Genomic DNA, 21695 nt, shown 5'->3' on the forward strand with positions numbered 1-21695 from the left:
ATAGGAGATATATTCTTATCCTCATTTTATATTGTTACGTTCATGAATAAATATAATTAATTTTTTAATCCCGTTTTCACTATAATATTATTCATAAACAAGTACTCATCCCAAATTTCAGATAATCCAATAATGGCGGATCCAGCAGAAGAAAACAGAGTGGATGAAGTGCATGAACCAGTGGTGTTGTCTGAAACAAATATTAGGCTCCAAATAGTTCCTCAAAACTCAAATCCTTGCACTGAAACTAGCCCAAATTTTGTCTACTTAACAAATGTCTTTCCCGAGCCACTTTAATATTGGTTTCAGTCGACCTTTTTAATTCACAAGTGCAGTTCTATCCCCAGTACAGTGAACCAACGTTTTTTCCAAATACATGGAATTTTGTACCATCCGGAGCACCACCTCAGGCTCCTTACCAGGATACCCAATGTTCACAGGCCAACACACCGCCTTGCAATCCACATCGGCGATTGTTTCAATCTGAAGCTCCTTCTCGCAGCAACTCTAAAGTAAGGCCAAATGAAAGTAGCCAACGTGCAAATAAGAATTGGAATACTGAGGAGGATCTAGAGCTATGTACAGCATGGTGTAATGTCACAACGGATTCACGGGTAGGGGTAGGTAAAAAAAAAAAAACAAAGTTTTGGGATCGTGTGCGTGATAACTTTGCTATGCTTATGGAAGATAATCATGGGATTAGAATAAATGAAAATAAAAGAACTGCGGGTGCATGTGAGAATTGGTGGACAAAACTTAAATCAAAATGCAGTAAGTGGACCGCAATAAGAGTTCAAGCAGATCGACATTATCGAAGTGGCTGGAGTTCAGCTAATTTTGTAAGTTCGTTTAATTCTTTTTTCGAGTATTGGTATTTCTAAAATACATGTTTTTTCTAAGAGTGTCACTCTCTAATGGCCAGGAACACTTATGTCATGCCACTTTTGAGGAAAAACACGATGCAAAGTTCAAACACAAAGCTTGTTGGAAGATCCTAAAAGATCAACCTAAGTGGTTGGAGTTTGGTAATGGGAAGAAACGCCAACCAGGAGAGCGGTTAGGTAATTGCAAGAATGCTGTAAATGGGGAACCATTTTCGGTACAAGGATCGTTTGACGTGCAGACACTAGTGACCCTAATTGACACCTCCATTGGGGCTACACACATAGATGTAGATGCCTCGGGTGGACAAGCTGGTTACAATGAACTAAGTGGGCCTGCTGCAATAGATCTCGAGCGTCCAATGGGTGTTAAGAAAGCAAAGGCCGGTACCAAAGTAACCAACCAACGGAAACGTAAAATCAGACAATATGAAGAATCTCAAGCCTCGGTTACTCGAACGATAACTGCAAGTTTTATGGCACTTGATTCGTCGTAGAATGACAGATGATCTAGAATGGAGGAGGATAAACTAAGAAAAGAGAAAAAGATGGACGAGCACTATGAACGCATGTCCGAAAGAGTAAATAAGAAGGTTATTTTAACTGGGCTTTACGTTATGTCCATAATTTTAGTAACTATTCTACTCTCCAATGCATTAACATTTTCTACTTATGTTTTTCTATGTACATCGTAGCATAACCTTGATATGGCTAGAGAAAAAAGTCTACTAACTAAGGAGATGGCGAACATTGGTGAGGAGATTATACGTGCATTCCGCAAGCTTGCAGATATGGGCCCAGAAGAACTCTTAACTGAAGTTTCTAGAAAAGAGTATTTGGTACAAAAAGAACAGTTGGAATACTACACCGATGTTCACAATGGTACGTTTGCTTTCTTTTTATGGTTTCATGTTGTTGTAATTGCAATGACAAAACTATTTGGATATAAAATATTAGCAATGTCCATAAATCAAAGCAGCAATTGCAAGCATCAAGATACCAAATTCCCCACCTGTGGACGTCGGTGAATCAAGTGCTTCACCGAATAAAGGTAGAAAATGTAGCCGAGATGCAGACTTGGAAAACATTAGCTTCTAATTGCAGTGGCAACAGCCTGTTTGGTCATTCTTGCAGGCTTAAAGCATACATCTTAAATATTTTTATTTTTTTGTTGGTGTGTGGGATTACTTATAGTCGAAGGTACATCGACAACATGCATATTTTTGTTTTGCACATATATTGTGTGTTGTAGTGGTCTGAGACAGGTTGGAGCTTCGGTTATATTTGGGCAGATATTGTCTTATTTTTGGTTTTGTAATCATGGAAGAAACAAAATATGTGAATATTTTCGAGTTTGTTGCTCCGGTTTAATGCTACAAAGATCTATTTATCCATATCTATATGTGAATATAATAACTATAAAACAAAATACCCATTTGTTCCTAGGGAACATTAGTAACTATCCATATCTGCTTATTCAATATCTATATGTTTTCTAATATATTTATGAATAATATAGATTGCAGGGACCATCAAGTTGATTAAATTTGATACTATGTAGGAAAACAAGATAAAATGTCCTTAAACGAGATAACCTACTAAACTAAGTGGCCACAATTCAACTATAAATCCTCACAATAACTTAATCTTTCACAAATAATTTTTATAATGCATCATAACGGCATAAATCAGAGAGCTTTTAAGAAATGTTCTCACCTCCCGAAAGCATCCATTGATGATTTATGAGATCTTCTTGTAGCCTCTGATTTGTAATTGTATTACGAATTCTTCCCAGCCTTATATGATAGAGTAGGTGAACTTCATCGACTGATTGCTCGTGTTGGGTTACAGTTTGATCTTATTCATTTGTTGGTCTCCATTTCGGGAGGTTTTGGCCACGTTCATCCGCCACGATCATATTGTGCAGTATAACACACATGGTCATCACTCGGAGAAGATCGCTTGTTTTTTTAAGTCTCGCCGGAATCTACAAAATTCGCCATTTTTGTTTGAGTACTCCAAATGCCCTCTCGATATCTTTCCGACAAGCCTCTTGCGAAATTATAAACGCTTTTTCCTTAGCAGTAATTGGATTTCTGACTGCTTGCATAAAGAAGGCATGCTTAGGATATATTCCGTCCGTCAGATAATATGGCAAATTATACAATGTCCCGTTTACCTCGTACTCAACTGGTGGTGCCGTGCCGTCCATGTATTTGTTGAATAACAGCGAATGATCCAAAACGGTTACATTATTATTTGTGCCTAGCATCCCGAAAAATGCATGCCATATCCATAGATCCTGAGATGTAGCAGCCTCCAATATTAACGTTGGGTACCCATAACGTCCATTGTACTGGCCGCGCCAAGCAATGGGACATGCATCCCATCGCCAATGCATACAGTCTAACGAGTCAATCATCCCGAGAAACCCACGCAATTTGTTTTCGGATAAGAGACGCGCAAGATCCTCAGTAGTTGGATCACGTAAATATTGCTCTTTATAAAGGTCAATGATTGAATTACATAACTCCAACGTTGCCCTCCGAGATGTTGTGCCCCCAATCTTTATGACTTCGTCGACGCTATCAAAATAACATCCATAAACTAGAACACACACGGAAGCCATCACTTTTTGCAGTGGTGAAAGGCCCATTCGATTAGTACAATCAGGCCGTTGTGTGAAATATTGATTAAGATTGCAAACATCATGTAAAATTCTGGTGAATACCTCACGACGCATGTGAAATCTCTGCCGAAAAAATGATTCAGGAAATCGAGGAGTCTCAGAGAGATAATCGTTCCAAAACTCTTCATGTCTTTCTTCACGATCACGGTAGATGTAATTCCGTCACCGAGGTGCACCTCTAGCTCCAATGTCAGAAATAAAAGGCAACGAGTGTTGTAATATTTCGAGTTGATCACATTCAAGTTGTAGTAGTAGAAGCATCCTCCGTCGTCTCCTGTAATCACTCTCTTGAACCATCAATTGAAAGTATAATTCTTCGTCGACATGTTGATCACCATCATCATCACTATCCATATGTTGTAGTGAATGAAAAAAAATTAAGGTAAATTCACATGTTCAATTGCAGAAATAAATTGTAAGCCTTAAGATATAGCAATACGGTTTTATAATATAAAATCCAACAACCAATCTTTAATACAATGGGCGTTAGTTAATATGATTGGATTTAAAGTGATTGATATAAAGAAAATAAATGTACAAGACTTGCAATTAATACAAATTGTAGTAATAGGAGGATCAAAAGAAAAAATCTGCATACGATTTGACATGGTTCTGCAAACTAAGACCTACTTTATGTAAGAAAAATCAATACACACTCTCACACTTGCAACTTGCAAGAATTGGTAATTTACTCAATCTTGAAATCGTTTTACAAAGAGATATATATATATATATATATTAAAAGCTACAAATAAATGATGTCTCCTTATGCTTGCAGCCGTGCAACTCCATGTAGTAAAGACAAGAGAATTTTGTATAGGTATGTTATTGTCTTGCAGTAAATTGTGCATCAACAAGAAATGCAAACCTGTCAAAATAAAAAAGAAACAAATATTATATTTATTTTCCCGTTAATTGTAGAAAATAAGGAAAATATAACACATAATTGAATATGAGCAAGTGAGCTATGCCTATACACAAAGCCTATCTTTTAAAAATATTACGTGCATAGCTGATACAACAAAAACTATAATAAGTAAGCTTAGGCATTGTGTTGGTTTATAATAACTATTTATTAGATTGGTACCTTCTTGAACTAACTTTGGATTCAACATCAATATAAATTACACAATCACCTCTGCCTCCATATGAAGTAGGCAACAATGCCAATAAAGCAAGCCTTATGGGAAATTATAAGTTCAAAAGGTAAAACAAGATAACACATATAGAACCTAGTATTTTTAACCGAAGGAATTACATGAGTGAATTCGCTACTATATCATCGACCACTAATTAAAAAAAAACACTAAAAAAAGATAATATGAGATTATTGTTTGTATAGCAACTCTCATTAAGAAATTTTCACATAATAGTTCTTGAACTAGTAAAGTGAACTTCAAAGAACTCAAGGAGAATTTTATTGTTCCTAGTAAAATATTTTACAAAAATAAATAAAAATGATTGAGGTAACAAATACATAGAGTTTGCTTCAAATTAATGTACGTATAAATTAATAAACCTGTAAAGTTATAAGTGTACCCAAAATCCCTACAAAGTTCACAAAGGTACAAGCAACACGATTCAATTCATATGTATTATTACACAAACTTACTGATGATTATAATTTATTTGGAAATTACACAATAAGTGACTCAATTGAATTTAATATCCTATCTTGCCATATACTTGATGGAATGGAGCTATTTTATGAATTATTTGCTACTTACAAGAGAATTGATTGGATTGTGTCTCTTTAGTTCACTGCATTAGGTAAGTAATTAAAATGGAGCAAATGAATGAACGATAGCTCACAGTTTTCGTAAAACTGGGAGGCTTAAAAAAGTTGGTGGGAATAGTTCTAGCCATATTGTTTACTGACAAATCATTGCATGTACAATGACACAATAATTTAAGCAAATGTATACTTTTAAAAAAGAAAATTATATTTCATTTTATAGGTCCAAAGCAATATAGGAACTTACATTGTGGTAATATTTTTAGATAATACCATTTGGAATTATTCCAGTAAGTTGGTTGAACTTAAAACTCTGAAATCCACAAAGACAAAATTATTAAATGAAAAAAAAAAGATATAACAATAAGATAAATAAAAGGATGTAGTATGCCACTGGTTAAGAGTCATAAAGTTTTAAAAAGGTTATGAATAGCTTATACCATAAGAGGAATGACTAATTAGATATGCAGAGCTTATGTTGTTGAGACAAGAAAAAACAAATACAAACATGTTTAATAACTCCCTTCTATAAATATGCAAATCTACCTCTCACAAGACGATGCTCTTCCTTTCACGAATACAAAAGGTTTGATAACTCCCTTTCACAAAAATGCAATCTACCTTCCAATAAATGTACTTTGTACATATTAGCATAGTCATTTGCATATTAATATCGTATATTGCTTAATACACGACCAAAAAAATGGCTATTTGTAGCGGCTTTAAAACCGTTACAAATGGCCATTTTTTGTTATAAAAACTATTTGTAACGATTTTGTACCGGATTTTGGCCGGTGCATATACTCGAGTTACAAAAAGTCTATGTACCGACATTTTCCGTAACAAAAAGTGGACAGTCAACGCGCGTGAGAAATCTTTTTGTAACGGTTTTTGTAACGCTAACAATGTTTTTTGATTTATTTGTAGTGGATGTTTCCCGTAATAAAAGAGTCGTTACAATAAATGTTCATGAATTTGTAATGGCTTTTGTTACGGTATAACTTTTGTTACAATAAACTGATTGTCAAAAAAATATTTTAAATGACATTCATAATTTTTTGTACCGGTATTTGTAACGAACACAATTTCGCAACAAAAAGAGTATCTTTATTTTTTTAGTATAAAAAAAAAAAAATTGTATCGGAACCGAAAAAAATAACTAGTTCGTAATACAACCATTAGTAGCACCAAGTACGCACTGTCTAGGAACATAACTAGTTCGCAATACAGCTAACATATACTGTAATACCCCGATTTTGGAGTGTATAAAATAATATTATTATAGCAAATAAATATTTTTATAATATTTTGGAATCAAGAAATTAATATTGTGGAATAAATTTTATTCCTATTTTATATATTGATTATGATTAAAAAGACTGTTAAACGGATAATATCAATGAGGATAAATATAAAATATAATATATAATTTAATAATATAATATAATAAATAAATAAAGATGATAAAGATGTTAATGTTAATAATAATATAATATAATATAATAATAATAATATAATATATATGTGTATATATATTATACATATATATATATAAAAACAAATAAACCTTACCTCGAAACGAAGGAACGCAGAAGACGAAACGCGAAGGGAGGAAGAAGAAGGAGAAAGAAAGAAAAAAAAAGGAAGAAAAAGATTTAGCTGTCCGATTTTGATTCCGACTTCGGTATTGTATTTCTTGTTATACATAGAATTTAATTATGGATTTTAATATAAATTTAGATATTAAAGATATTAAATTAGAAATTCTTCAAAAATTCAAAATTGGCTATTTAGCTATTTAATCGATGAATTTCTTTAGCTAATAGCCTATTCGTAGTCCTAGTATTATATTTTGAGAATTTCGTACCAATCCAAGTCGAATAAAAAAAACGGCAGTATATTGCACCTGCCTGTTTGTTCATACCTTTGCGTATTTTTATTTAATAATCGGGCAATATAAATATTATGAGGTAGAAGGATTTTATAGCTAGAATATCATATTCTACTAAATATAAAAGTTTGGAGCCCGACGAGTTAATTATAGAAATTAGCTTTTGAATAAGCAGGTAGCTCCTGAGAATAAGCATAAAGCTCATCTGATTTGAGTAAATAATGGGACAGGTGTACGTTGGAGGAGATTTGGGTGAAGTTATAAAATCCAGAAAGTATCGGTAGGAGGTAAGCAGTAGGGAATTAAATCTAATTTTAAGAAATTAGGTATTTATGTTGCATGTGATTCTGATTCTGATATTGATATGATATTATGTGGAATCATTTGGTCAGTACATCTGTATATGTATATATGTGTGTGTATATGCATGTGTGAAACTTCGTTTTACGATATTTGATATACGTATTTGATCGTGTTGGTGAATTTATAAAAAGGAGGATAGGTGGGCCGTCTCACCAGCCCTTTTCATTAAATTCACTTATTGACATGCTGCACACATTGCACGATTTATCGGATATGTTTTATGGATCTATCGTTTAGTCGCCGTGTGCGGTAGTGCTAGGCGAGGACATCATCTGGGGTTAGGATATTCGACCCCGATGTACCGTAACACTTTGGCGATAGTGGACGATAGTAGTCGGACAACTGGGTGACTTAGTCGCACGGTCATTCAGGGATTAGACCCATTGCAGTTGAGACGTATTTGGTCTAATCATTCGGGTTCGGTGTTGTTCCACTCATTGGAGTAGCTACTAGTGAGGTCTACCGGTAGTTTAGGATCAGATGCCAAACTCCAAACGCGATCCCGTTAGGGCGTGCGAGGAGGAGTAGAGTTTCCGGGTTTCCTTCGGGTGATTCCAGGTTGCACGGATTCTACTACGTTACACGGGGTAGGGCTAGACAGGAGGGTCCTATCTTCGCTATCACAGACTATGGGGTGTCTTGTGGTTAATGGCGACAACGTTCGACTATCCATGTATTGATTGCGGGAGTCGTATGGTGGGTATATGGGAGTGACCGGGTGACCGTTATATTATTATGGGTTTACCAGGTCCTTCCTTGAGCCGAGGATTTTCCGGCTATTTATTGATGATAGTCTAGTGAGCTGTTATTATGGAGCCGAGGTTATTCCGGCTGCTCACTTTGACATATGTATATGGGTATATGTGCATGAGTTGTCGATTTTGACATTATTGTTACATTATTTCAGTATGGGCATGGCATGGCATTTATTTTGCAAATGACGGAAATTAAACTCTATTTTCGAGCATGACATGGCATATTTTATGTTAGTTCTTAAAATGGATTTAATTCTAGACTGCTTTTAAGAAAAATATTTGATTCAGGTACGCATGGCACCTCCGGGACAGGGGACGTCTCGGGAGATAGAAAGACGGGCTGAATGAGTGAACTGCATCTGATGTATTATATGTAAATTCTAACTAGAAAAACCTCCCGTTTTGGGAGTATGTTTTTGTAAATATTTATAAACTTGTTTTTTTTGGAAATAATAAAATGCTTATATAACTAATTTTAGCCTTAACACTGTGTTGTGGGGCCCGAAGTAGGAGGTGACGACCTCATGATGCAGTGTGGCGGTAGCATTTCTAGTATGAGCCAACTGGGGGTGTTACATATACAATCCAAAGGCAAAGCATAGCAACAAACACACAAAAGGAAGCAACATATGCAAGTTCAACCTACGTAAAGAACTTAGTCAGTATCAATCCACAAACAAAAGTTATCATCATAAAATTACATGAAATGCTACATCGCCCCATGCAGCGTCAAAGTGAACATACACGGAAGTTACGTGACGAACGAGCTGCAAACATAGTGAAAAAAATATAAGAATTTACTTGCGAGTTGGTTAAGTTATAATCTAATAGAAAGTTATAAAAATGGTTACGTACATCCTTGAATATCCATTCGATTGGCTCGACGTGGACAAACTCACAGAGTGTTTGCACTTCAGATATCGTTCGTGAATTAGCACAGCCTCCGGAACGGTAGCAGCCGTGAAAAAAACCTTTACTATATTAATGGTATAACCTATGTACATATAAAGAAAACATGTGCATATCATCGAAAACAAAATGCAACTCACAAAATTTCATTATCTTAAAGAGGATGATCGATATTGCAGCATTAATAAATATACAAAACAATCATGAGTTAAGAGATAGTCACATGTGGCGTCAAATGCATACCGAGAAAGTATATAAAACTATATATTATCCAGAAGAAATGCTTGCAAGTTTCTAGATTTCCTGCATGAATCGAAAACATAACCTATAATTATTTTTTACAAAATTGATGGAATGAATAAGAGAAGAGACAAGGACAATAGAAAAAAATGCAGCAAAATTATTCCCACTTAGAAGTTATGACCTCTCTTTATTACCAAACCCAAAAGTGTTGGCATAAAACAGTTAACCAAAGGTAGCATCCTACCGAACTGGAGCCCTTGACTATAATGCATATAGGAGAAACCACTCAGACACATTCATTAGCTGAATAATCCAACTATAAAACAAAATCGCAATACTGAATAATAGACAAGGAAATTTTAATTCTACCTTCTTTCAACATATTATAGATGGACACAATATCACCACTAGCTACAAATGTCTTGTCTCTCTACCTTTCAAAATTTTCCAACCATATGTTAGGCGAAAACAAGAAAATAAAATACAAGTGAGTTGGGAGGTAAAAAGAAAATCTTCAAAACTACAAACTCAACATCTGGGTCATCTTCCCAACTTCTGTACAATGTCTAAAGCCTGTCTACCTGTGATGCACATAGATTTAAATATCATGTACTCATGAGAGAAGTATTGAATTGATTATTAAGTAGCATTTCAATATTCAAGATATCTCAAACTTTACCGTAAGCAAATAAATTATATTTTTTGATAATTAAAAGAAAGTAATTTATAGATATAGTCAAGCCAAGGTTTTAGCCTAAAAAATACGGAGCCATTTCTCTAACTATTGATGTAGTTAATCAGCTTGATTCTTGAGCATATACATAATGTTATTCTCCAATGCATTCAACTTAGTTCTGAGCAATATAAATTGATTATGCTCAAGTGCAAGACAAACATGTCCAAACAATACAGGTAAATACCAAGCCCCATAAATTTTAGGCAGACAAATTCCCACAAACAAAATAATGCAAAAACAAACAATTCATTTTCAAAAATCACAAAATATATCAATGCAATAGATTGGATTTTCATAAATCAACCAATAAACCCATAAATTAAAAATAAATGCATAGCTCTTTTCACTTGGCCTAGCTCATGATATAAAAACAGTTCATTATAATGATTACCCATTACACTCAATGTGAAGAAACTTATGAAATCATCAACACAAGCAATCCATAAAGTTAGTGAACAATTTCTATTGTACAAACCAATTGACAAATAATAAGTTGGACTTCAGCTAGCGATAAGTTCAGACATAGCTACTGCAACAAATGAAGAAAAGTCAATCTCCACAACTGAATTGTCAAAACACAAGCTTGATTACACTTTTGCTTTACTACCTATATGAAAGTAATATTTCCTAGTAATTTTGATAATTTTCATACATGAAATAGTGTCAATTATAGCCATACTGCCGTGACTAATCAAATCTGCAAGAAAAATTCTGCTAGGATTAATCCAGTATTGATGTCTGCATCCTCGTAGAAATGCAGTAATAATTATAGAATAAATCTGTTGGTAGATAACAATGCATAATTGACAGAAATAAAGATCACTTTTTCATTGAATTTGTTGATACATCATAAGAAAACAGTTGAGGAAGTGTTTGCTTGCTTAGTAGAAACGTCTCCCTATATACCAGACGAACAGAGGCATAGCATCATGCATTACAAGACATAGAGAGAGTTTAGAGAAAATAACAAAGAAATAATGTTTGAAAGGTGAAATTTTAGTTAATAATAGCTAATTCATACACGATAACATTCTACATCACAAATCCACACTTCCAAAGAGCTAACAATAATAACATAACTAGTATGTCTGGTTTCGTATAAAAATTAGAATTTCATACTGGCTGTGCCTATTAATTTTAAAAAACACTAGTAAGTTTGGTTTCGTATTTACTTATTTTTTTAATTTTTGGACTAAATAGATATTAAAATATTTTTATAAAAAATTATTAAAAATATCTAATAAATAACTTTTTAGTTCACTGTAAATGGAGGAAACCAGCCCTAAATCTAACATTATGAACAAAATTTTAAAAAAATAAAAGCCTAACTAGTTAAAAAATACAAAAATAAACAAATTCAAACTTACAGGAAAAATTAGGGTTCGCATTTGAGGACATCAGCGGGCAGCGGCGGAGCGCGATCGATGGGTTGATGAAGGGTGCGGCGGAGCACGGTGGACGGCCAAGGAAGGTGATGTAGGAAGACGAAGAAGAAGAAGACGAAGACGCAAGAAGAAGAACGAAGAAGACGAAGACAAAGACGCAAGATGAAGAAGAACGCAGAGAAGAACATAGAAGAAAAGGATCAAAAAAATCAGAGGAAAATGAGGGGGGAGGCTGCGACAATTAGGGTTATGCAATGGTAAAGTTGAATATTTTATTTCATTTATATTTTTTAATTGTATATAGTAATTTTATTTTTTAAATAAATAATTATTTTAATTTGTATAGATTAATATATAAGTATAAGTATTATGTATGTATTATATATGATATATATGTTCTCTAAATATGATATATTATTTTAGATTTAGTTTGAAATTTAAAATAAAATTATTTTGTAGTTGTAACGAAACAATACCGCAACAAAAGGAAAAAGGTTGACCAAATCGAAAACACAATTTGTTACGGTAATAACCGGAACAAAAAATATCTTTTGTAACAAAAAAATTGTAACGGATGCGATTTTGCTACAAATGGCCATTTTTTTAGTAGTGGTATTTGTTGTAGAGTGTTCGAAATTAGTATATTTAGCGCTTTTGTTTTTTCAATGTTTTTCCTTTATATTATATAGCATGTTATAGATTATACTTACTTTGTGCTCTATAATTCTAATTGCAGTGCTTTTCGTATTTGTTGTAGAGTGTTCGAAATTAGTACATTTAGCGCTTTTGTTTTTTTAATGTTTTTCCTTTATATTATATAGCATGTTATAGATTATACTTATAAGTATAGGTAAAGAAAAACCACACCAAACAACTTCGATAAAGGACTATTGAGCCGAAAGTAATAACTTAGACTATTTTAATGTCCACTTACTTACATATAAGCAATATGTGGACTATTCCTTCAATCATGACTCGAACTTTGTAAAATACAGTACTTCATACTCCTAATACATACAAATAAAGCAGATTGTTAACAAAGAATTATTATGCATATATATCTAAGAATACAACTCCTGCACATTCATTCTCAAACTTGTGAGAAAATTTTAAATTTAAAGAAAAGGAAGCGTTTGAAAAACTGAAAAATTGCTCAAAGAGAATAATACATTCACTTACAACATCATCAAGTTAGATATGTTTCCATATGAGCACGGTATTGGACAGCCACCAAAGTTGTTATTATCAAGCTGCCTGTGAATACCTTCGAAATTATTTGGAAGTACTCAAATACAAATAGAAGAGAAGAAGAGAATAGGAGAGAAATCGACAAGAAGATCCCACCAGAGATCGATTGGATATAGGTTGTCTGTTACCCACCTCTTTCAGTCGCCGGCAACCGCCGGTTTGATTGGGATGAAAGGTTTGGCGAAGATTGAGAATCGATTGGATACAGGTTGTCTGTCGCCCACCTTCTTCAGATGCAATCACCCGTTCGATTGGGATGAATCGTCGCCCACCTTCTTCAGATGCAACCGCCGGTTCAATTGGGATGAATCGCCGGTTTGATTGAGATGAAGGGTTTGGCAAAGATTGGGAGATTGATAGGGTACAGGTTCTCCGTCGCCAACTTCCTTCGAACGCCGGCAATCGCCGGTTTGATTGGGATGAATCGCCAGTTGGGATGAAAGATTTGGCAACGATTGGGTGTGAATATTGTGTGCGAGGAATATTGCGAGAAAGAATTATGAAGGACCGAAAAAAAGAGCCACTATGTTTGTTTGGAAAATGAAAGAATTACGAAGGACCAAAAAAAAGAGCCACTATGTTTGTTTGGAAAATGAAAATCGATACATATCCCGTTATAATTGACACATAGGATACACGTAAGCAAATTGAGGGTTTTAACTTGCACAGCGGTGTATGTGCTCTCACCGTTTTGCTCCAACACCGCTACTCCTCTCTCAAAGGTCTCACGAAATAATCTCAAATAATTTTGCCTCTCTACCTTCAAATCTTGCTTTCAAGCTATGGAATAATATTTTCTTCAAAAATCGGGATTTGGGTTATTACGATTTGGATTTTGAATTCGAATTTGAAGTGGATGATTTCAATTTCGAAATGGGTGGTTTCAATTTTCAATTCATTAGCTATATAGTCATGAAAGGTGGAAAAGCTTTGGATCTCTACGGTAGACCTGAAACTGCATTTTCAAAAATATTCGAAGAAATACAACTGGCCGCTGCACCACGTCTGTCGCCGCTGAAGCAGGCGGCGCAATTTGGTGATCCTATCCGTTGATTTTCATTGTTGATGTGAATTTGCAAATTTTTGTTTGCAAATGATTACAAAGTTTCAAATTATGTTGTTTTTTTTTTTTTTGGTGTTTTTCAGCAACTTTGTCCATACAAGATCCTTTATGTTTTCTTTAGTTTAAGCTAACAATTATATCCATTTCTTTTTTCTTTTTTTTTTTTTTATCGGAACAATTATTGGTTGAGAAATTATATGATTTTTATCTGCAATTTTGCATCATATAAGTAACTAGTATCATGACAGTGCTTGTTATTCTATCTTTATTGTTTGTCCAATCTATTGGTTGTAAGTTGATGCATTGTTTTAATTCGATAGTTGTTTTAGTTATGTTTTTCCTTGTTGGCCGGTGGAGCTTGAGTGGAATTGGCTTTGGTTCTTTTGTAATTGGTTGGGGGAGAATCGGTTTTCATAGATGTGATCTGGTTGGGATGCCTGGCTTTGATTTTCGCTTGAAGATGGCAGGCTTTGTTCCTTGATTAATTGGAATAAATAGTGAGGACTTGTGTAGATTTGGTGATCGTAAGGCCAAGTCTGTCTTCGCCTCTTTTTTTTTTGTATTCTTGTGGATTTTGTTGTTGATACTGTCACTACAAAAAATAATAGTATATTTGTAACGGAATTCCGTTCCTAAAGTTCACGTAGCTAACGTAATTTCATCTCTAATTCCGTCCATAATATCATTAGTAACGGAAAATGTGAATATAGGAACGAAAAAACCTCGTTACAAAATTGATAATTTCTTGTAGCGTGTGATGATTTTGGGCCATGAAATTTTTATGTGTTTTGAGGAATTTATTTGAAGGTGTGTCGCTACAAGAAAAGAATCATTTTTGTAACAAATTTTTTTTTGTCTTTAAATCTACTTTTTCCGTTACTAATGACGTTAGAAACAAAATTAAGAATAGAATTACGTTAGCTACGTGAACTTTAGGGACGGAATTCCGTTACAAATATATCATCTTTTTGTAGTGTGTGTGGTTGTGGCATCTTCAAAAATTTGGTGTGAACGATTGTAGTTTGAAGCCTGTGTTGTTTTTGCATGAGTTAAAATTGATTATCTAAGATTAGCTTATTAGTGAGGAGAAAATACAGAAGAGGAAGTAATCGGTGGCGGATTCAAATGTATTTTTAAGTGGATGCACAATTTAATAAATTATCATTACAATATAAAATAGGTAAATTATAATTGTTCCTTACGCATTTTTAATCACATTATTGTTTGCATCACTTCTAATAAAGTGAAAATAATAATAAAGATGGGATTAAAAGTTGGATAGAAGAGAAAATTAATACTTATCTATTCCAAAACTATAGTTTTAGTTGTGTTTGACACGAGATTTAAAAAAATATTAATATTATATTGGTAGCTGTTAAATGTATTGGTAAAAAGCTTTTTTTTTTCTTTTTTTTTTTTTATCCTTATGAGTGTATTAGTGTAAAAAGTAGTGATATGTATGTAATAATAATAAAAATGTACGAATAAGTTTATGGTGATATGATTATTTATGAAAATGAGACTATTGTTTTATGATAAACAAAAATGGTAAACAAAATTATTGTATTAAAACGGAAGAGTACTATATAATATAATTTTTTTTAGAGAGAGAAAAATTGAGTATGTGTGGATTTAAAATTTGAAGGAAATTTTAGAGTAAATTTAAGAAACATATATAGTAGGTTGAAAAAAAAAATAAAACAAAAACAAAAACAAAAAAGTAATAATAATAATAATAATAATTTGTTTGTTTGGTGGAATTTTTAGTTACGTTGGTTCGTGAAATTTGGGTTTTGAATTTGTGTTTTGAATAGTACAATTTTGAATTGATATAGTTTGTTTAACTAAATAAATATGTATTGATTTAATACTGCGAGTATAAGTTTAATTTTTAATATATAATATTTTGTATATTTAATTTGTCATTTAAAATTTTATATTGATTTTGTAAAGTTTTTTTTTCTCTTTAAATACATTTTAATATTATTCAATTGGTACAATTTTCAATAAAATTATATTATTTTTTTATATAAATATTACATCAAAATTTTATTTTAATCAATATTCAAATCAAACACTCAATTTTAAATCAAAACTGAACATGTATTGGTGTTTTAAGTCTCCTATTTGGAGTTCTATTATTTTCTTTAATAAATTATCACGTCAAAATTTTATATTAATGAACATTACAATCAAACAATCAATTTTAAATCAAAACTAAACAGTATTTTAAGTCTGTTATTTGGAGTTTATCTGACCTTATGTTTGTTATTAACTTATTATTTATACTTTTTTATTTATAATTTAATTAAAGTTAAGAATAACATCATTAATTTACAGTTTTGATGAGTTTTTTTTTTTTTTTCAAATTCAAATTAATATTATTGAATTCATACAATTTTCAATAAAAATATTTTTTATATAAAATATAACATTAAAATACTATTTAAATTAAAATTTAAATCAATACTCAATTTCAAAACAAATTTCAAACAACAACCAAACAAAACCCATAAAATTTAACAGTATTGAATTTATTCCAATTAACCTACCATTATTGATCTAATCCACATTATTAATTCAAATCGAAGAAAATTAGTTAAAATAGTAAAATATACATAGCGTGACAAATTAAGAGATGACTAACACCACACTTGATGTAAAATTATAATCTCTCTACCATTTAAATATTTGCGTTAAACCTAACCTTTAGTTGAAGAAATCTTTCATTACAACGTTACACAATGAACACAATAGTTGTATTTTGGAGACATGTACAAGAAATAAAATTTAGTAATGATTCAATACTAAGAGCTTTGGGTAACTCGGATTTTTAAATTTAATGCTTAAAAATTACTCCCTCCGTCATTCAAATTTATGTTCACTTCCTTTTTGAATTGTCATAAAAAAAGTTTTTCGTTTTTTTTTAAGTAAAAAATCATTACACTTTTGTATTTTTTTTACTATAAAAGAAAAAAAATAACAATTATTACTCACTTTTATTAAAACTCGTGTCCGATCAAGTGAGCACATATTTGCATGACGGAAGGAATATTTACAAATTCTTACGGTCTATTTACATATTTCAGATATATTTCAAGATACATGTCAATATATAATATATATATATTAATACAAAAACTTCCTCTGTTTCAATTGAAATATATTTTTTACTATTTTTATATGTTTTATTTAAATATATATATATATATATTATTACAGTAAAACTAACGGAATTGAGAATTAGCCCCCGACGATGCTCCATAGTAAATTTGGTTGTGTCTCGGATAGTTTGAGTAGTAATTGTAGTAGTAGCAAGCTAGTGTATATATATATATATATAGTAGTACTCGTTAAAACGCGCTACGCGGCGCCGCTTGTTTGTTTGTTTCAATTTTTTTGTAAGGAATAAGTTGTTATGTTGTGTATTTTAATCAAGGAAAATATATAATTTATATGTAATCTATGTTATTTTGAATATTAGGTGTGTTTTAGATTTCAGTAAACTGAACAAAGGTTTGTTCTGACATAAGGTTAAGAAATTGGATTAAATTTTTTATATTATATTAAAAAATTTATATTTAAATAAAATTAAATACGAAATAAAATATACCAATTGTACTAATTGTAATAACAATTTAAATAAAAGTTGTAATAGAGCAACATCATGTTGTAATCACTCGAAATTATAATTTTTTGAAATGGTTTAGTTATCTTTTATTCATTTGATTGAACAGAGGAGAATAACTAAGTCCCTGCGCAATAATAGAGTAATCTAGCATTCCAGTCGATTATGTTTAACATATTGTTATAAGTAAGTTATAAAAAAAACAAAAAACAAAAAAAATATAGATATTTGTAGTGGCGGGATTCGTCGGATGAGAATTAGAACATACGTGGATTCGATTGGGATGGAAAGAGGAGAGAAATGGGCTGATTTGGTAGGATGGAAGAAGGAAACCGTCCAGCGGGTTGGTAAAGAAATACGATATGTAGCAGCCGATTCCGTCGGATGAGAATGAGAACAAACGTCGAATCGGTTGCGATGGAAATGGGAGAGAAAGGGGTTAATTTGTTCGGATGAAAGCGCTAAACCGTCCATCGTTTTTTAAGGAAATAGAAGAGATAGCGGCCGACTACTTGGGAAGGGAGTGACAGCAGGAGTCCATTCGGTTGAAGTTTGGTATGTGGAAGGTCGGTTTATCTTTCAACAAGTGCTTTTTTCGGTCGGTGAGCCTTTCGTCAAGTTAGAAATTATATATATTTGTATTTTGGAACGTCCAATTACAAAGTAACAATTTCATTACAGATCTTACTTTTTTTCATAAATACTTTTATTTAATATCACATTATTACTTTTACCCCCAAAAAACAAGGCCAAAAATGTGATTACAATTCTTTTAATTATCCAGTATAACTAAAGTACTACTTTAACGGCTGCATCCGTAGTTGAGAGCCCCGTACAATGCATGTTATTTTGTACTTTTTGTGTGTTTTAATTCATCCAATTCTTAACAAATGAATATTGCAATTTGGATTGACTACCTAAAGACCTTTTTTTTATTATCAAAATTTTTGGTTAATTTAATAACTACAAATGAATTTCTTGAAATTACATACGAGAATGAGGCAAGTTTGGTGACTTGTAAGTAATTGAGAAAGACAGAAACGGAGAAATTTAGAGTAATATGATTGTCAAAATATATTAATATAAGGACTCCGGGAAAGCATCTCAAGCAAAAATTGTCTTAGAAAACAGTGGTAGTAATTGATAGAGGAGATGGATTATGCTCTAACAATCATACACCAATGGAATTAGCTGGTGAAAGGCATGTAAAAATGAGTGCAATACAGACCAAAGCAGTTTCCTCTGTTGAGGATGCTTAATTAGGAAGTTAACCAAGTAATTACAGAGAGAAGCAATTCGTGGAGGTTAATAAAACGGGTGGTTGCATGTTCATTTCTTTGTCGCTAATTCTGTTTTCTTTGCTGACGTTGACAATTGTGTTTCTTTACCTTTCTTTTTGAGGACTGCTTCAGTTTCCAAATCTGGTATTAATGGCCAGAGATTCTTGCGGATTCCACCTATTATAGAGAAATAAAATATAATATGTAACAAAAAGATAGATTTTGAAGTTGTTTTTTGTACTTTAGGAAGATGTAAGTACCTGAATTTTATGCTCGAAATGCTGTTGTTGAGGTTGTAATTTGTGACAATGATGGAGTGAGGGTGGGGTGGATGTATTCGGTGAATCTTTTGTGAGATCCTCTATATCTATGGCTGAGAAGTCGGAGTAGTAATTTATTTTTTGGAATTCGAAATATGATTTGTTAGATGATATAAAATTAACTATTCTATATTATAACCTAAATTCCATGGTTCCATGTTGTTGATAGTGTGGCTGTCTGTGCTGAATCTTGTGGATACAGAGGCTTTTTTCTTAATTTTGAATATGAAGTTGCTACTCTTGACTTCGTTGTTTCGCATTTCACAAAGTGTTGCCATGTCCTATATAAAACATTAGTGTCAGGGATTTTGTTTGAAAATAGTAAAATTTTAATTTGTTTTATAACCTTTTTTATTTTTCCTTTCACAGTGTCCAGGTCGCAGCCGAGAAGCAAACTGACAATTTTCTCAAACCCAACACATTTTATGGAAGCGGTGTCGTCGGTAACGGTTACTGTTAACATGTATCTGACAGGTAAAAGCAGATGTGTTTGGTTATATTTTCTAAGTAAAATGTTTATAAAGCATGTGGGTACCTTTCTTTGCTTGTCTGAACGCATGAGCACTTAAAGCAATAGAATGTTCGTGCTGGAGGTGTTTTTTTTGACGTATCGCATTTTTCACAGGCAACGTATGAGAATTTCATGTTTGTTGTCAGTAAGATTTGAAAGGAACCTCGTGTCTTATGATCGACCAACTGTATGTGTAATTATTACAATGTATTAAGTTGATAATAGTATTAGATCTAATTTGGTTGAAAAGAGGTTGGTAAAAGAACTTGTGATTGACGCATTTCTTGGACTGTAATAAAAGGCAACATATCTGTGGAATGTTGTTGAGCAGGTGTTCCAGAGTGTTTCATTTGAACGAGCTCATCCATATAAGTTTTCTCATCCTGTTTTCTGTAGGTAAGTTGTCAATTTAAATTGATTACATATAATTTTTTTAAGGGTACAAATTTGTAGTATTTTACCATTGCTGAAGTGTCATACTTTCGGGGTAAGGAGGATTGAATAGAATGTTAGCCATCGGCATGGTTGACAACGAGATTCCTGAGTTGAAACACACATAAATTTGTAATCGTTTATACCCCGAAAAAAAGTTTGCAGGAACTAAACTTCTGGCTTCTTGTCGTATGCTTTATATAACATTTTGTGAAAATCGACTAATAATCAGTAGTAACAAAATAACTTAGAAATATAGGTGCCTATATGATTTATTTAGATTGATTGTAAAAATTTTTATTTTTTTCAAAACTTGAAGTCGTTAAGTATATTGTAACAATGGTCTACCTTTGAAAGATGAGACTTTTATATTTAGTGCAGCTATAATCGGTCTTTCTGGAAAAAGTGAGAGGATTTCTGATCCTTTTGCCTCGACGAGATCATTCCAAATCGTCAATTGAGTTGGTATTTTCCTGAAGACAACAAAAATGTGAATATTTTAGCATTAATTAAAGAAGTGACAAAAATGTTGTTCTATGAAATATTGTGAATACTCCTCTGTAATGATTGTGATTTCTTGTAGTTTATCTGTTTCTCTTGTTTTGATGGGACCGACTTCGATTGCTATACCTATGACGTCTTTGTAAAGTAAAATTTGTGTTTAGTGTTAAGAAAAGTTTGAACACCATTAAATGAGTGTTAAATAACTTTGCAGTCGTATAAATTTTAGACGAGATAAAATTAAGAATGACTATATAATTAATCATTGTGTGTTTAAAAATTTACCAAAGAAAGCTTTTGATTCGAGAAAAGGTTGTAAGCTTGATAGCTTGACAAACACTGGCTTCCCAAGGAAAATATTTAACTTATCAATAACAAGGCTTATACTTGACTTTTGGTTGAGGATTATCTGAACTTCTGAGTTGTATCTGGGCAGGGTTGCGCTGAAAGGCTTGAGATAATTTCCGTAGATGTCATACGAGTGAAATAAGGTTAGACATTAATCTAACTTCGCGATATCTGGTTCAAATGCGCAAGCCTGCACCTTCGTTCCCTGCATTTACAAATATAATATGTTATTTTGGGTTGTTATGAATTTGTAACCCCCAGCCGGTGTTCCCAAGTAGAAAAAATATTTTATTTTTTTAAGAGAGACATTGTCGTATAGCAAAGTATTTGTACGAAACAAAAAGATTCTGACTTTGAAGACATAATAAATCAAACCTTTGCATCCAAAAATATGAATCTCTTGTAAGCTGTATTTGTCCGTGGGGAAACTCTTTCATTTGATCATTCCAGTAGTATGACCCGAATTGTCCATTTAGAAAGTTTTGTGGAAAGATCAGCAGCCAAAGTAAGTTGTGTTTCTTCGTCGATTTAGTAATGGAGTTATAGTGATGAAAGGTGTATTGAGAGAAAAGTTAGTGAGATATATATTTCAACAGGTACTCGTTGAAAGAAATATAATTATGCAGAGAGTGTGCATTGTGAAAAGAGGAGGAACTTGCTTTTTTATATTAAAGTTTTGTTTGATTTTTTAGTTCCTATGTTTCGTAGTTGCTTTGTTATTTTATTTAATTGAGGTGATAGGTAACGTCTTAATATTATTGATCAATATGCGTAATA

At 32.5% G+C, this 21695-nt stretch overlaps 2 protein-coding genes and 1 long non-coding RNA gene across 7 annotated transcripts; 1 reads left to right on the forward strand and 2 right to left on the reverse strand.

Annotated features, from left to right (window-relative positions):
- The first annotated feature begins 702 nt into the window (after positions 1-702).
- LOC127256757 (uncharacterized) lies at positions 703-2199 on the forward strand. 2 transcript variants are annotated; one of them, XM_051282931.1, is made up of 4 exons: positions 703-839; positions 923-1474; positions 1577-1763; positions 1861-2199. In XM_051282931.1, exons 2-4 carry the CDS (start codon positions 1397-1399, stop codon positions 1977-1979), a joined length of 384 nt encoding a protein of 127 aa, XP_051138888.1. In that variant the 5' UTR covers positions 703-839; positions 923-1396; the 3' UTR covers positions 1980-2199. The 2 variants fall into 2 exon arrangements, with proteins under 2 accessions (XP_051138888.1, XP_051138887.1); XM_051282930.1 differs by having other exon boundaries at positions 1577-2199.
- Positions 2200-2868: 669 nt separating this feature from the next.
- LOC127256623 (uncharacterized) lies at positions 2869-3924 on the reverse strand. Its single transcript, XM_051282734.1, has 3 exons — positions 3855-3924; positions 3613-3748; positions 2869-3466 (listed from the first exon to the last, which is right to left on the reverse strand). Exons 1-3 carry the CDS (start codon positions 3922-3924, stop codon positions 2869-2871), a joined length of 804 nt encoding a protein of 267 aa, XP_051138691.1.
- A 5033-nt stretch (positions 3925-8957) lies between these two features.
- LOC127256569 (uncharacterized) lies at positions 8958-13438 on the reverse strand. 4 transcript variants are annotated; one of them, XR_007839875.1, is made up of 6 exons: positions 12968-13438; positions 11570-12841; positions 9836-10047; positions 9467-9526; positions 9170-9308; positions 8958-9081 (listed from the first exon to the last, which is right to left on the reverse strand). It is a non-coding gene; the product is annotated as an uncharacterized LOC127256569 (long non-coding RNA). The 4 variants fall into 4 exon arrangements; XR_007839877.1 differs by having other exon boundaries at positions 9836-9900; positions 9995-10047; positions 11570-13438; XR_007839876.1 differs by having other exon boundaries at positions 11570-13438.
- Positions 13439-21695: the final 8257 nt, after the last annotated feature.

This window comes from Andrographis paniculata, unplaced genomic scaffold (assembly GCF_009805555.1).
Source record: "Andrographis paniculata isolate CXL003 unplaced genomic scaffold, ASM980555v1 Contig56END, whole genome shotgun sequence".
Classification (NCBI taxonomy): domain Eukaryota; kingdom Viridiplantae; phylum Streptophyta; class Magnoliopsida; order Lamiales; family Acanthaceae; genus Andrographis; species Andrographis paniculata.